The sequence below is a fragment of the Coloeus monedula genome, assembly GCF_965178545.1.
Source record: "Coloeus monedula genome assembly, chromosome: 5".
Classification (NCBI taxonomy): Eukaryota; Metazoa; Chordata; class Aves; order Passeriformes; family Corvidae; genus Coloeus; species Coloeus monedula.
This window is the reverse complement of record NC_138785.1, coordinates 71,631,990-71,649,152: the sequence shown is the minus strand read 5'-3', so window position 1 is coordinate 71,649,152 and position 17,163 is coordinate 71,631,990. Positions and strand designations below refer to the sequence as shown.

Genomic DNA, 17,163 nt, shown 5'->3' with positions numbered 1-17,163 from the left:
GTTGTGGAAAAATTGCTAGCTGAACTTCTAACTGATCGGGCAAGGGAGAAGAGCTTTCAACTGAGAGTAGATTTAGATGGGATATTGGGAAGAAATTGTTCCCTGTGAGGGTGGGGAGGCCCTGGCACAGGTTGCCCAGAGAAGCTGTGGCTGCCCCTGGATCCCTGGAAGTGTCCAGGGCCAGGTTGGACAGGGCTTGGAGCAACCTGGGCTAGTGGAAGGTGTCCCTGCCCATGGCAGGGGGTGGAACAAGATGGGCTTTTAAGGTTTCTTCCAACCCAAACCATTCCGTGATTCCGTGTTTTAGTAGAACATCATAGTTCAGCATCGTGACTTTTGTCAGGATACAAATGAAGCCACGTTATAATTCAGTTGAGCTTGAGTTTTCAGATCTGCCTCTGTATTTATGGAAATCTAAGAGGTCCAGTATATTCCTAACCACAGTGTTGAGCATCTAAAATGCTCATGTTGGTGTTCACTGAACTCTCCAGTTCAGTGAAGGCAGATCAGTTTAGTGTGTTCTTGAAGGGTGTTAATCCATTGAGTAACTGAGCTGCAGACAAAGAGGGATTAGAAATGCTAATGTATCCTCACATCCCAAACAATTTAATTTTGAATTGCAATTTAATTGGTGTTTTATTGTACTTAAGTGTATCAGTGATGTTCCAAATGCACTATTAATCTGACTATTAATTAGAAAAGTTCTTTCTAAAACATAACATTCATGGATAAATTGTCTTACATTGCCATAGATATGTGGCTAAATATCTTAGAAGTTCTGTATTCTTGCTATTTTCTGTCCCTCAGGAAAGGAGTAGTTGGATTAACTAAAATTACATATTTTAATGATCCATGAAGTGAATGATGTGGTGTGTTCTTGGATCTAAGAGAGAACATTGAATCCAAAATACCTACTAGATTTAAGGATATCTGTTGTACTTTAAAATGCAGAGTGAATCATCTTCCATTGCTCTGCCTAAATGTCAAATGTAAAGTGAGTCAAATTTAAGTGAACTGGATTGTCTGTACGATCAATTCCAGAGAGACACAGCTCTAGGAACAGAAATGTGATGGGAAAAGATGGGGCTTGATCAGAGATGGCCTTTTCTGGCCTTGAGATCCATTAAAACTATGAGAACAGTGGTCATTCTCCCACAGATGGAGAGCAAAATCCCAGCTGCAAGTGGGAGAGGAAGTGAGTTTAGGGAACATAGTAAAGATGTAGAAAAAAGGTATTAAGGAAAGGGAAGACTAAGCTGCCGTTTGTATGAAGCTTTTGGAATTCTGAATAAAAGGCATAGTTATATGTAGTAATATACAGCATGAAAATACAAATCCTCTGCAAATTACTTCCCACATTCTGATAACGTCAAACAGAGGTTAATACTGAAATGAACATGTTCAGTTATGGAGACTGGATTTTCAAGTACTGTAAACAAAATACGATGTTTTAAGAGATGTGGTAAATAATCAATGTGATTAATAAGGTAGGAGAAATATAGACAGTGAGAAACCAACCACCCAAGACCAGATTAAGTTCATTATTCCTTAAGTGTGACTGTTGAGATGTGTACTGGGATGGACAGTGCATGGTACGATTCTATTTGGTGAATTTCTAGACAAATCCAAAGGGGATAAAATTGCAGAGCTTTGCATCCTGAAGGGTTTGCTTTTGTTTCTTAACAAGACAACATCCATGATGAAAGGATTAAAAATCTGCTTATATAATTTAAATATGCCTTATTAACAATTACGTGTTGTTCAAATCTATCGTATCATCAATTAGTGTAATCCTCACTGTTTTATATGGAATCTGCAACTCAGTTTGGGTCAATATATTATTATAATTTAGGATAGCTTCATAACAGTGCTTTTGCTCTAATTACAAGGAGAACACTCTAAAATACTTCCATTATGTCGTGGATCAGTTGTTCTGTCTTTTTAATCTTGAACACGTAGAACAAAAGGAAAAATCGAAAAGAAATGGATTAATGAGACTGTAGCTTTATTAATTAGTTCCATTTGAGAACTGCTCAGGAGTGGTGCATCCAATCAATTTGTCATTGTTCTGTTAACTATTTCCAGGTGTTTGGTGTTTTTATTGTCAGCATCCCTTACTGATCATAGCTGTTCTCTAGATTGCTGCTCTGTGCTCTTCTATCTCAATAAACACTTCAAGGCTTTGTAAAAAATGGCATTTCCTCTGTCTATTAACCATTGAAAGCCTTGGTTCATTCCTTTCCTCATAGGTAGACATTTTACCTTAAGTCTGCTCATGAAATTCCAGTAGCTTTTTTGGGTGACCTTTGCAATCGCCTGTTGATAGATTTTTGCAGTTGTTGATCTCTTGGGAACATGGTGGGATTGTTGGGGTGTCCTTTGTAGGGCCAGGTGCTGGACTCAGTGATCCTTACAGTTTCTACGCAGGATATTTTGTGATTCCATGAGTATTTCTCATAGCTGCAAATGGTCCTAGAAACCTGCAGTTCTTATCATTTGTACTCCAGAAACAGAATTGTTCCATGGGGCTGCTGTAATGATTATAGAAGTGGATATTGTGTGCAATTAGAGGGGACTGATATACTGCCTTTAATCTGTCAGGATTCCACACAAAAATGCACAAAGCTAAAAAGGGACAATAGGAACAAGAGTGGAAGAAGAACACAGTGAAACTGAAGGACAAAGGGAGCATGAGAAGAAATTGATTTAAATTATCTACAAATACAGGCAGTATGGCATTAAAGTGCTTCTAATGAAAAGAGTCACATTCTGGAGTTCATTTTGGAATGAGATTTCTACTTCACATAGGATTAATTGGGGTTAAATGTCTGAGCTGTTTCTAAGATGGCAGCTTGATAAGTTTAAGAGTGTAGCTATTACCATATTAAGATTGTTATTAATTATATTATCACACGACTGACTGCAGTGGCAAGGAAGCAGACCTGATGACTTTAGATGTCTGTGTTTCTTGTGTTGAGCCAATTTTCACTGAAAGGAATTTAATATAGATTACAGAACAACTTGAAATGAATTTGGAAAGAAATGGATAACTGAATGTAGGGTTGACTTTTTCCAGATAAAAAGGTTTCTCTAAAAAATAATTGGGCTAGCTGAAGCTCCAGTGTTACCTTTAGCCTAAGAGTGGTTTGATACCACTGCTGTAGGAGGATTAAAATGTGTTAATTGGCACTGAAACAGACGAGTCTTCATCCCCCTAACTGCTAGTGGTTATTAGATTCTAAATTATGAGCGACTAGATCTTTTTAAGTTTTAAACAACCTGCTGTGAACTTTTATACTCATACTTTCGTGGTTTGCTTATTTGATGATGTCTATTTAATACTTTTTGCTTAATTATTTTGGAATTTATTTCACCTAATGTGAGGTATCTAAGGCTAAATATCTAATCCAAACTCTTTTAACTGTTTGTTTGGTTTTTTCCTTTTGACCCTCTGTGCATTTTCCCTCTGCCCATGAGCGTTGATTTTCAAATCTTTTTGCTAGGGGTATCTCCTTGGATATTCAAGTCTAAGAAGATAATTTTCCAGGTGCCACTGGCTGATTATCAAATATTGTTTCTTCCATAGTCCAATATAAGTATTTATCTGAAGCTACACGCTGCTAATTTGGAAGAAAATGGTAAAATCTCCTCAGCATCAAAATGAAAGTTAAGCAATTTGCAAGCATCTAATTCCAAAATCCAACCTTGCTTTGGCTGCCATTTCAGCTTGGATTTCTCTGAAATTCAGTACTTTCACTTATGAGAGTTTTGTTGCTGGATGCTTGGAATCACTTCCATCTCATCTGAATCCAGTTTAGAGCTTAAATAAGGGAAAGCCTTGCTGGGATTTCACATGGTTGTGTGTGCCCCCTTGGGTTCAATCAGCTCAATACGCTCCAAGAGTGCATTTTGGAGCAAACTCTCCACACAAAACTGGCGTAGTTGGTTTCCCTCAACAAATAATTGAAGGGAAGATGATGCCTTACCATGTTACACTGGTTAGATGACCAGTGTTAAATTCCCAAGTTAGGAAACTCACATCTAGCCCTTGCTCGCATGCTGGGCTCTCAGCTGTTCTGTGGTTGCTCTCAACCTTCCCTTATACATGAAATATTTGAGTCATTGACTCATACTACTGCTACTACTACTACTACTACTACTACTACTACTACTACTACTACTACTATAGAAGTTTCATTCCCAATGTTTAGCTCACTTTCAGCCAAGAGTTGTGGATAAATTTTTCAAATAACTGTTTGAATGAAAGTATGTGTTAGAAAAATGTCTTTGAATTCCTTGCTCCTAGTTTCAGTGATTGTTGGCACACAGGTAAAATGCATGGAAAGACAGTAAACTGTAGTCCTCCTCCACAGAACCCTTATTTTCTGTTTTACCTTGGATTTCAGCTCTGTGATGCTGAGCAATATAACATTTAAGTATGTTTAGAAATTTGGTTTGTTCTCTTTTTATCTGGCAATAATTTTGTTAATTGCTTCCCAGGAAATTAATAGAGAGTTTTGCCAGCCTTATGGAAAGCTAAGAGGAATATGTAGTCTTAAAAATGAGCCATTTGAATTTTATTTTGAAATTGTATATTATCAGCTTATCATCCAAGATGCACGGCTTGCAAATTATAATATGAACATGCAGTCCTAATGATAAATACAATAAGGAAAAGAGTTCTGATGGGAATTAATCACTGTGGCCATCTTAAATCTCTCCCCCACTATTTGCATTGTCTTATGGGAAGTTTTGCCATCTGGAATTTTTTTTTAATGTTGTTCTAATGGTCTTAAACCCAATGTAAATATGCTTTGATTCCACATTAAAAGTACTTTCTTTCTGAGTTTCTTCAGTGGAGACAAAAAGGATTCTTTTTAACAACAGCAGAGGTTGTTTTTTTTTTGAATCTTTGAATCGTAGCCAGGCTAGGAGAGGTGGAGTTGTTCAGCCTGGAGAAGAAAAGGCTCCAGGGAGACCTTCCAGCACCTTCCAGTGCCTAAAGGGACTCCAGGAGAGCTGAAGATGAACTTGGGACAAGGGTTTGGAGTGACAGGACACAGGGAATGGCTTCCCAATGCCAGAGGGCAGGGATGGATGGGATATTGGGAAGAAATTCTTCCCTGTGAGGGTGGTGAGGCCCTGGTACAGGGTGCCCAGAGAAGCTGTGGCTGCCCCTGGATCCCTGCAAGTGTCCAAGGCCAGGTTGGATGAGGCTTGGAGCAACCTGGGCTAGTGGAAGGTGTCCCTGGGGTGGAACTGGATGGTCTTTAAGGCCCCTTCCAACCCAAGGGTTTTGTTGTTCTACGATTTTTTCCCAACAGCACTTAGCTTCTAGTGAGTTATTTATACTTCCGGAAACTAACAAATGCAAGGCTCAAAGCTAACCCGAGTGACCATTTGTGTTCCCAATCCCAGGAGAAACAATGCGGATTGCCTCGTCGGAGTTCGCGGACGACCCCTGCTCCTCGGTGAAGAGGGGCACCATGGTGCGCGCTGCCCGGGCCCTGCTCTCGGCCGTCACTCGCCTGCTCATCCTGGCTGACATGGCTGATGTCATGAGGCTCCTCTCACACCTCAAAATCGTAGGCATTTTTCACCTTCTCTGTTGGATTTGTGTGCTTTGCGTGTGGTAAAATGGGATAAATCAATTAGGGATGTAACCGCCCACATTCCTTAGTCTCCACTGTGTTTTCATAAAGTGCTGGTAAGAGGTAGGAGTTAACACATTTCTGCATTAGTCTGATTCATTTTCTAGTTCTGCAGAAATTAATATTTGGACACTTGAAGCAAAATTTGTGAGATAGCTTCAGTGACTGGACTCATGCTGCTGTTAAACAGCTCTCTGACCTGACCTGAAGCATTTACTCCCCTCACATCTTGTCCCAGTGGTTATGTTCCCAGTACTGCTGTCTTCTGTTTAGGTACTATAGTTGTCTACTCTTCTTTTTTTCTCTTCATGAATTCTGGATATATCTAAAGATTGAATGTTTAATTTGGAGTGAGACAACAGTACAACTGTCTTATCAAAGAATAAAGAGGAACTAAAGATTGTCAGATAGTTTGGACAGATTTATATTCACTTTTGATTGTCACCACTCCCATTTTTATACAGGAGTATTAAAAAGATTTTCGGTTGAAACTGGGAAATACATTTTTCCACCTTGCCTAGCTGTTGCACTGTTATATTTTTATTGCATAAACAAATCAACAAAAACCTTTGAAACAAAACAAAATTGTGCAGAAAATAATATACAGAGTACTTAAAGCCTGACGAGTGCATGTGTGAGTTTAACAGAGGAGATGGAGAGTTGGTTCGTTTTAGCAACTGTTCAAAAAATACTTTGTTTTTTTTTTTTTTTTAAACTTGTAATTTTAACAGTGTAACTGTACAACAATCTCATGTTCTGGAAAAACAGTGAGAACCCTTCAACTTGCAAACTGTGCAGATAACCTGAATAGCTGGAAAACAGTTTCCATAAGGAAAGAGGCCGATTTTTCAGCACAGGTTCTAGTGAGCTCTGCTTTAATGAGTAAAATGCTGCTCTCAGAATTGTCAGCATGTGGCTCTGGTTACGTGCAGTGTAAGCAGTGTCTCTCTCAAATATGCGTTTAATTTTTCCTCTCTATAGTGCTCCATGGAACTGTAATTCAAATTGTCTATTCCTAGCAAGGCCAACACTTGAATATCATAAACAACAGTTTTTTTCTGAACATTATGATGAAAATTTGTGTTCAAGCTCTTTCATAGTCGAAGAGAAATGTTCTGTAAAATACAAATGTCCAATGCTGGTTTGTAAGTGGGTGTATTTACTTGCACAGTTTACACCCTGGATTTGCAAGGGCAGTGTCTGGCAGTGTGGCTTGTAATCTCTGCATTTATCTGATGTTATTAAAAGTTCTGTTTCCAAGAAGTCAGCAATCTCTGTTTTGAGCAAAATTCAGCGTAAGGACCTTAACTCTGAATTTCATTTTCATGTTAAAAAGGGTAATTTATTTCTGAGAATTAAACATGTAAATATCCTTATCTTACCACTTTACAATGCTAACTACTTTTAGACAAATAAATTACTAGGGGAAAATATGGTTATACTATACAAAATTGATGAAGGAACAGCTCGTCTATTGACTCAAAGGTAACCTTCAAAGACATGTGTAAGTTACCCATAAAATTAATGAACTAAAATAATTCTGCATGTCAGAGTAATGAAGCCTGATTTATGCTGAATTGTGCTGTAATCAGTTTCCTCTGAAAGTATGTCAAAGGCTTCCCAGGAAATGGTGCATTTTAATTAGTGTTTTAGAGGGAATATATGCAGGTGCTTTCTGGAAGGGCTCTTGGTCATTGCATTCAGGTTATCTTTTTGCACTACTAGAATTAGAAATAGTGGTTATTGCAGAAGCTTTTGTAACATATTTAAAAACCATGTACCACTATTAGTATGTGGTCATGCACATAGAGAATTATGAATCTCTTGTAATTAACTCCAGGCTGGTTAATCAGAGGAACAGATCTATTCAGCTGAGTCGTGTTTTCCCAAGGATAGAGAACTTGCTCCAATATGAATTTGTTAAAAAGAAATTACAATAATAAAAACTAAAATATCATTAAAAAGGGGCTTGTGCTCCTGTCCTTTCTAGTATTTCTCATAACTGATTTCTTCATTTTGGAATCTGTGGTCTTGAGCCCTGACTGACATGGTAGAGTATGATCAGCATCTTTGGAAATCTGATTATCAGAGTGGAATCTGTGACAAATTTTTCAGGAATTCTATTTAATATGGAGCAGGACTTAGAAAAACGTATGTCAGTTCATCATGTCTGTGCGTAGCATTACAAACATATTGAAGATGAAACTTCTAGTGTAAATGTTTCTTGATAAGAAAGGAAAATGTTTGTATTTTGCAAGAAGTTCTGAAGGAGCAAATTATTTAATACAATGATGCTTTTGCAATTTGTGTCATTGGTAAGGCAGTCAGTTCATTTTTAGAAAACATTGTTCTCCTTAAGAGCAAAAGAAGAGGTAATTTGGATTCTGAATAAGTTTGAAGCTTGTAAATCTGCAGTAACTCAGTTGATAATTTCCAATGTAACAGCTATGAATTTATGTTCCTGAATTACGCATTTTCCAATAGACATGTATGAGTTTGCTACTCTACTGCCCTGTAATTTGTAGATCTGCAGTAAGTAGGTAAAAGCCCAAAATAAAAATACAGTCTCAGTGGTAAGAAAACACAGAGCAACTCAAGCAATAAAAGACAGGTTCTGCACATAATTGTGCCTTTCTAAACTATTAAACACCAGCTACTGCTGAATTTATTGATTCCCAGCAGTATCTGGAGAGCTGCAAACCTCTGCTTATGCACGGGAGCTTGTCCCCATCCCACTAAGCCCTTTCCTTTTGGGGGAAAATCTGTTATGCATGTTCTTATGAACTGCAGCAACAGCTTTTACCAAGAGGGAGCAGTAGAAGCTTTTCAGTTCTCAATGTTTTTGCTTGGAATTGCGTTTTTATCTTGTGAGGAAGAGAAGTACAACTTTGAATTCCCATCTAGTCACAGTAATGTTTCCTTTACTTATTGCATGAAAAGAGCATTTTATCCCTTCAGATATTTTTTCTTGCTTTGCATAAAGTTGCACAATACATTTGTTGGATCAACTTGTTGGTATAACTGGGGTTTTATATCTTTGCCTGTTAGCTGCAGCATGACTGAATAAGTGCAGGTGTGGTTTCTTGGGTAGATTCTTTCCTCAGTGTTAAATAACTAAAGAAGGAAAGCTCAGAGCTGAGAAAAAAAGAAATAATACAAATATTTTGGGTTGAAGCTATCATTTGTTTCACAAAGATACAGTGTTTTGGATTTATCAGGGTAAATTTAAGTCTTAATGGTAAGTTTGAATTTCCTTTTTAAATATTTCTTGTCCAGAATGAATAACTTTCTTTGTTTTCCCATAAAGCCTGTACCACACATTAAGAACATACTCGTGTATTTTGTTTTAAACCCCTCAGACATTAAATATTTCATCTGATGAGTGGGGAAATTAATACAGTTACATCTTTGACATTAGTTTTACATGATCCTGAAGCACAGTAAATGGGCAGTAATGCAGAGTGACAGCTGCTCTATTAGAAACCTAATTAAAGTTCATGGGACTCTCATAAAGCCTCTGTACAGTGATGGATGTGAAACTGAAATTGGGTCCATGTAAGAGAGTATTGGGTGGAATAGTCACAGACTTCTCAAAGAGTGGATTAAAATGCTTACAGAGCTGATTTCTTGCATTGTAGGTAGAGGAGGCACTAGAAGCTGTGAAAAATGCAACAAATGAACAAGATTTAGCCAATCGCTTTAAGGAATTTGGGAAGGAAATGGTAAAACTGAACTATGTCGCTGCGAGACGACAACAGGTGAGTACAGGAGTGGCTGGAAAAGTCCATCTGCATTCTAAAGTTCTTGTGTTTTATGTCCAAGTCTGGTTTAAAATGTACAATGAGCTATTAATTGCTGTGTCATGGCCTACAATTTAATCACACTGATTATTTTTGAATGCAGTGAAGTTTTTTGGAAGTGCAGTTTCTTTAAGACTATGTTCCAAGAAGCTTCAATTAATAACAGATTGAAGGGTGAGAAGGGAAGTGATTCAGGAGGTTAAGGATAGTTTTAATTCAATGATTATTCCCATTTAATTCTAACCTATGCAGATTTCAGGTCACTCTGACAGCTGGTAAAGCACAAGCTCTTTGCTAGTTGAGTATAATTCAAGTTCAGGAGGAACAGAAATCTCCTTTGTGCTTAAAATCATTATTAATACTTTTCAGATTTTTTTTTTTTAAATTACTCATTTATCAATTTATTCATTGCTAAGGCAGCTGAAAAAAAGACCAGAAAGTCACGATAACATTTATTCAAGGCCGGTCATTTTACAACTTTGCAATAAAGATAACCTTCCCCTGCACACTGTTCCTTTTAAGACACCGTGGAGTTGTATAAGGTCTCTCCATCTTCAATTATATTTGAATACCACCAATAATTCAAGGATGTGTCATCTTTGTCCTGCATAGCACACTGGATTTGGAAAGCTGGCTTTCCGTATTCATCTACCTATTTACCTTATTTTCTTAATTGCAATCATGGCAATGTACTTCTGAATAATGATTGTGGGGCATTTTCATGAAAAATAGCATTTTCATCATAGCATTCATAAAATTTCACTGAAATTGAATCATTGAATATATCAAGTTGAAAGACACCTGTAAGGATCATCAAGCCCATCTCCCTGCTCCTTGCAGGACTACGTAAAAGCAAACCATATGACTAAGACAAATAAATTAAAAATGTAGAATCTATTCACTATATGAAAAGAGCTCTTCTGTGCATTCAGACACTTCCCCTGTGGAAATAGAGCTGTAAATATGGGAAAAAGAGAAAAATGTGGAAGTTAATGTTTATATCTGTTAAGTTCTTGTTGAAGATACAAGAATATGGCAAAAAATTCTCTCTGAAGAATGTTACCTGTCAGTTATGTGTGGCTGAAATTAATCAAGGGTAGAACCTTTAAATCCAGAATACCTGGGTCCTTTTCCAATGTTGGTGATAGACTCCATGTGTGAACATAAACATTAACTATTCAGCTCTCCAGACTGGTTTGTTCATAGTTTTAAAATAGAATTAATAATGCTTTGTTAATTCCTTATGAATATTGCTAGGGCTGCCTTAATGTTTGTAAGGCTTTCAAGGACAGTGTGATACGCACTATAATTTAAAAAAAAATCCTGGGTTAAATAACAATAATACATAATTCTGATAACATATTGTGCAGTATCTGATTGTTGTTTCCAGGGGAAACAAAAGAAAGTATCTGTCATGATATACTAAATATACAAACTCTGAATCATATGAGGAATATGAAAAAACATGAAGGGAAGCAAAATAGAAATGTTGAGAGGCATATTTAGTAGGTCTTTAAGAACTAAAACCATATGGTGTTAGGTCATAGGTTGGACTTCATGATTTCAAAGGTCTTTTCCAACCTAGTTAATTCTTTAATTCTGTGATTCTATAATATTCATCTATGTAGTGCTTTTATTTTGATTTTTTTTTTTTAAAGGTCTCCCTTATGATAATTTTATAAAGGACATGCAAATAGTAATTAGAAAAATAAGGCACTTGCTGCAACAGGAGCATTGCACTTGCATTGCCTTTATGGAATCAGCACAAGGAATCCAGCTGATCAGGAAGAGTAATTTCGGATGTTTTATATACATTTTTTGTGGGTTTTTGCAAAAGAGAAGTGACTCTTTGGTAAGATATTGTGAGCAGAATGTGACAGCTGTAGTGACACAGAAGGACCAGACTTCCTTGGGCAGGAGGGGAATTCTTTCAGTGATTTATGGTGGATTCTGCCATGGATTCCATCTCTGCCGAGTCACTGCACGGCGTTTATGCCTGGATGCTCAAGGCAATGCATTCTAACACAAAACCTTTCATTTCCAGCTCTAAAAACTGTATTTTCATTTAGGAACTGAAGGATCCTCACTGCAGGGACGAGATGGCCGCGGCCCGAGGGGCTCTGAAGAAGAACGCCACCATGTTGTACACGGCCTCCCAGGCCTTCCTCCGCCACCCCGATGTTGCAGCCACGAGGGCCAACAGGGACTACGTCTTCAAGCAAGTGCAGGAAGCAATTGCTGGGATCTCCAATGCTGCCCAGGCCACCTCACCCACCGATGAGAGCAAGGGCCACACTGGCATAGGAGAGCTTGCTGCTGCTTTGAATGAGTTTGATGTGAGTATCAGCAGGGTGTGGAAAATGAGGCGTTTCTCCACACAGTCTACAGAGCTTTTAACTAAATTGTTCTTGTACAGGACTCAAATTCCCCTTTTCATTGACATCCACTTCCTCAGACTGCAGAGGCAAAGGGTAGATAACTGATTTGTATTGGTTTTAGTGAGGAATAGTTGTTTGCTGCTAATGGGCTGGAATTACAAGGAGTTATTTGTGCTCATATGCAGTGGCTGGGCTAGTGAGAAAAATAAGTTCTTGTTATCCATAGGATATTTGACAAATCTAGGTACATAGGTCTAGAAAATGCAGAGTCTGATTAATCTGGCAGTTTAATTTTGTGACCAAGATCTGGGGTTGCTTGAATGGTAAAATCTTGTTTGTCCGGCAAGTCGGGAAGACAAGACAAAAAAATGAGGATGGTGATGGAGCTCAGCATCCTGGAAACTTTAGCATTCAACTTGAATCATGAATTATGTTAATCAAAGGTATGGAAAAAACATCTTTCAGAGTTAATAGCAGTCAGTTCAGCTGTGGGCAAAGTGCTTCAGCCTCTATTCCAGCAACAGATACAGTTTCACTTAAGCAGCTTCCTCGACAGCTGATTGTTTAGCTGTTAATTTCATTAGCAGTCCTATCTGATGATTTTTCCCTACCTCATATGTGAGGATTGTTCTTCAGGCAGTGAAAAAAAAGGTTATGGCTGACATCTCTGAAAATATTTTCGTCTTTTGTTCTGACTTAAGGCAAAGATTTGTTGAAGTTATTATTAGGGAATGGTGTCCTTTTCACTTTGATTAAGGCACAAGGTTGCAATCCAAGCATCTGTCACTTGCAGTGAGGAGCTGCTCAGTCCTGCTGCATGTAGGGCTGCAAGTGGAGGTGTAGTGCAGGTGGCTCATCTCATGGCATGTTGGACTGGGCTTGTCTCCTGCATCTGTTCTTACATCTGTGGTTGTTCCTGCACAGTTACTGTGGGTTAAGATTTAGGGAATTCCTCACGGTTTTCAGGGCCTTCTCAGCTCACGGGTCCCTGGTTGGTAAGATCCTGGGAATAATATCCCTGTGTGGTCTGACTGTGCTCCAGCTTTTGTGTGGGACTTTGCACGTTATGGACAGCAAAGGTTTGACAAACAGGGACAGAAAACATGTGACTTCTCAGTCCCAAACTGATGATGCTGCTGCTGCCTTCTGGAAAAAAGGCTGTTGTTCAATGCAAAGAGAGGTCCTGTGCTTACTGAAAATAAATGTAGTGAAGACTGTGCGAGACATCTGATATTGTCCCCTGCCTCTATGAGAATATTCATCCTTTTTCTCCTCAGGTAAAGTCTTTTCCACTTTCCGTGATGTTGCAGAAGTCATGCATGTGTGTGGGAGATGTACAGCCACAGTAGCGTGTTCTGTTCATAATTACATGTGGAAAAACACCCTTTTTGGGGAATTTTCTCTTTCTTATTTTAGGAAACGAAATGAAAACTTTCTCCTCTTACAATGATATAGAGAGTTACAATGATACAGAGATTGAAACAATTATATTACCGTTTTCTAACTCACTGCTTAGCTGTTGAATGAGATTTATTCACAACTAATTTTGCAACAGAGATGACATTCCCTAAACTCCAGGGAAAGTCAAAATTTATAGCTGTTGATGGTGGGATGATTGTGAATTATCTTTATGTTTTACAAGCAAGAAAACAAGAAATACTACTAGACTAGTAAAACCATGGTATGAGTAAAAAGGTCGTGGAGAAAAAAAAATTGCTTTTTATGGTGGCAGTGTATTACTTCATCAAGGGAAAGGAAGTCTGTATTTTCTAATGAAAATAATTTTACAGAATATTTATTTTACAGTCTCAGTCATATTGATTGAGATCAGTTTGTATTTGGTATGAAGTGATTATTAAACCCTGCATTATATATGCCAAGATAATTCTTCTGTACTAAAAATAAATTCACAGGTGTTTTTCATAATTTTTAGCACTTCTCAGCCTTCATTATTTCAGATTTTGGAATCAGTGTTCTGTGGCTTAGTGCTTCAGATAACTGCAATGTAAATAATCTGAATATTTTCTCAATCAAAATATCATCACGTGGAATACAAACAATTATTCTACCCATCTGAAGCACTTCAGCCTTTGTGTTTAACTAGGTCTTATGATAATTGTCACACTCTATGCATTGGTGTGTTGTATAAAGTCACCTGTGAGTTATTAGCAGCAAAGTTTTGGAGACAGTTGTCATTTACTGCTTCTCAGAGATAATTTATGTAGAAATCAGGAGGGTTCACAATCTGTTCCTTATTAGATTTTTTCCTTTAAAGTCCTATTTGAAGATGATTGATGAAAAAGATACGTGTTTAGTGCCTTGTTGCTTTGTCTTTTAACTTCTGTGTTCCTGCTTTAATCTTGTATCATTTAAAACCAGGTATTTCTAGTTTTATTAGTAATTTCTTATTAAAATTTGGCATGTATTTTATGCTCATGAAATATTTCTGAGTTCTTAATGCAAATGGGGGTGCACAGTTTACTTCCTCTGATGATACTTGGCCAAATTTATGGAAGCTGTGTAGATAAATTTTTGAAGAACTTACTGTGAACTCTGAAAAGACTCCGTTTTCACTGAAGAAATGGTAATTTTGATCTGGTAAGGTCTCATCTCTTCTGGTTATTGAGGGACTGCTGTGTTGGCACATGTTAAATTGTGGGATGGATTTATCTGATGTCCTCCCCACGGCCCTCATGGTGTACAGCAGAGACAGGACCTGCATGTCAAACTGGAGTGTGGTGGGGAGGTAGATAAAAAGAGAGTGAAATTATTGAGTGAGAAGAAATGCAATGAGAAGGACCAGGAGGCCTGTGCTGGGTGAAAACTGGAATGAAGATAGATGGCATCAACACTGGTGTGGGTTTGGCAACTGCAAAGGGGTAAAAATACATGTGGATATAAAAATATATATTTGTATCTGGATATAAAGTAAAGGAATAATTGTGTCCAAAGAAGGGGAATGGAGCTGGGGAAGGGTCTGGAGCACCAGGCGTGGTTGAAGGAGCTGGGAGGGCTCAGGCTGGAGCAAAGGAGGCTCAGGGGGGACCTTGTGGCTCTGCACAAGTCCCTGACAGGAGGGGGCAGCGGGGGGGGTTGGGCTCTGCTTGCAGGGAACAGGGACAGGAGGAGAGGGAGCGGCCTCAGGCTGGGCCAGGGGAGGTTTAGAGTGGATATGAGGGAAAGCTCCTTTACCCAAAGGGTGCCCAGCCATGGCACAGCTGCCCACAGCCATGGTGGAGTCCCCACCTGTGGAGGACTTCAAAAGCCATGTGGGTGTGGCACTTGGGGACATGGGTCAGTTGTGGCCTTGGCAGTGCTGGAGTTGGACTCAATCCTAGAAGGCTTTTTCAATCCAAGCAATTTTGTGATTCCATGGTTGTCTCTACCACAGCAAGAGCTGCACACAGATAGCTGGGGAATGTGTTCTCCATGATGGAATAGGGAGGGGGCAGTGACAGGCAAAAATAGTATTTTTTGGGCACTTGGGATTTCTGGTGAGTAGGAGGGTGCCTCCTCTCAGAATATGGACTGGGATTACAATTCCTTAGTCCCCAGGAGTGCAGCTGTGTCAGTGGGATGTGCTGACAACACCTCAGAAGTGCTAATCACAGTGGAAATTCAGATTCTAGGGGTTTCAGACTGGGTAACCTACAATGCTTTACATTTTATGCAATTCTAAGTAATTTCTTTTAGATTTGGATATGAAAAATGAGGGTAATCATTCTTGTACAGTGCTGTGAGGGTGGGTGTAATGGTGTTGTAAATATAAAGCTGTTTACTATGCATGCACCATAACTCCATAAAAAGGATTATTCCTGTGTTGAAGCAAGACTTGAATTATCTGCAGTAAAATGAAATAAAATTTATAAATCCTCTGACTTAGAGAGGGGACGAAAAGATATCTAAAGGAAAAAAGGACCAAAACCCTTTTTCTCCATTGATGCCAAAAGCAAATATCTGTTGTTTTCTGTATTGCTCCAGAAAGCACTGATGGGCTGGCTTAGCTGACTTTCTCCCTGACTTTTGTGTTCGTGTGTGCAAATTCTGCCTCTAGTAATGGAATAAAATGACATTTTATTTGTTAAAAGGGATATATAGTGCTTGCTTTTTAATATATGTTAATCCAAACAGGCAAGCCCTATAGCTGATGATGTTTCATCTGATGTTCTATCATTTTTTGTCTTTTTAATATTGGATTTATTGTTTCTCTGTGTTTTGTCTTTAAAGTTGCAGTCCAGCAATGTTGGTCCTTGTTACATCTTGAACTGCCGGGCCTGTGAATCACCCCTTTACTCTCTGATTTCTGAGTGTGAAAATAATCTGGTTTATAAAGGAATTTAAAGGAATATGAAGGGAAGTGGTCACAGCACCAAACCTGCCAGAGTTCAAGTACCATTTGGACAATGCTCTCAGACAGAGGGTAGGATTCTTGGTGTTGTCCTGGGACAGGCCTGGGTTTGGACTGGTTGATCCTTGTGGGTCCCTTCCAACTCGGGCAACACTCTATGATTTGATATGGTTGAGATTTGAAAGAGGTGGTTAAAATGGATTTTGGTACTTGAGGTATTTATGTATTTGGGATAGGTCCCAGAGTACTGAAATGGTACTATTTTTTGTCATGAGCAGCATTTGAACTGAGAAATTACAGGCAGAGTAACTCAATCTTTAATGAATTTTGGAAATGAACAAGTCAACCATTTGGGAGATGACTACATTTGATGAGAAAGAAAGTGTCTGATGACACTGGTCACTGTCCTCCAGGCTGTTAAATGCAGCTCATCATTAATAAATGGTCTATCATAACATATTTTGTGAAAACATTAATGCTCCTTTAGGAATATTTTGCATGGCTAGAGAATGCAGTGCACCTTAAATGGAGTGGAAAATCTAATAAGTGTGTAATGAGGGGAAAACATTACAGAGAACCTGAAAAGACAAAGTATCAGGGTATAGCAATAGCAAAGACTGCTTTTTTTGGATAATAAAATTAAGAGCCGTCAAAATGTGGCAGAAACGTAGTGGAGAGAAGAAATGCTCTATCATTAAATGACTACCTTTAAAATGTTCCTTTTTGGACAAATAACTGCTAGATAATCTGATTTCTGCAGAACATTTATGGAATTGCAATTTGCTTGTAAATGTGTTCTTCGATGAAGTGATTTGTGATGCTGCAGAGAAAAGGACAAAATGTGGGCTTCGAAATAAGAATTGAAATGTGCTTGTTTCGCTACTGAAATCCATAAGAAACAATTGCAAAAATATTACTGCACATCCCACAGCAATTTGGAACCAGACTTGTTGAGCTCGAGTAGCTCTAGCCCAGGAAAATGGCAA

The 17,163-nt window shown here is 38.4% G+C and overlaps 1 protein-coding gene across 3 annotated transcripts in view; it reads left to right on the top strand.

Moving 5' to 3' along the window:
• The window catches only part of CTNNA2 (catenin alpha 2), a gene marked incomplete at both ends in the record, with an annotated part of 404,326 nt that overhangs the window by 49,554 nt on the left and 337,609 nt on the right, over positions 1-17,163 (top strand). For all 3 annotated transcript variants that reach the window (XM_082282376.1, XM_082282378.1, XM_082282377.1), the window contains 3 exons: positions 5,419-5,585; positions 9,290-9,409; positions 11,521-11,787. In XM_082282376.1, coding sequence (XP_082138502.1) covers positions 5,419-5,585; positions 9,290-9,409; positions 11,521-11,787 — 554 coding nt within the window. The remainder of the gene's footprint in view (positions 1-5,418; positions 5,586-9,289; positions 9,410-11,520; positions 11,788-17,163) is intronic.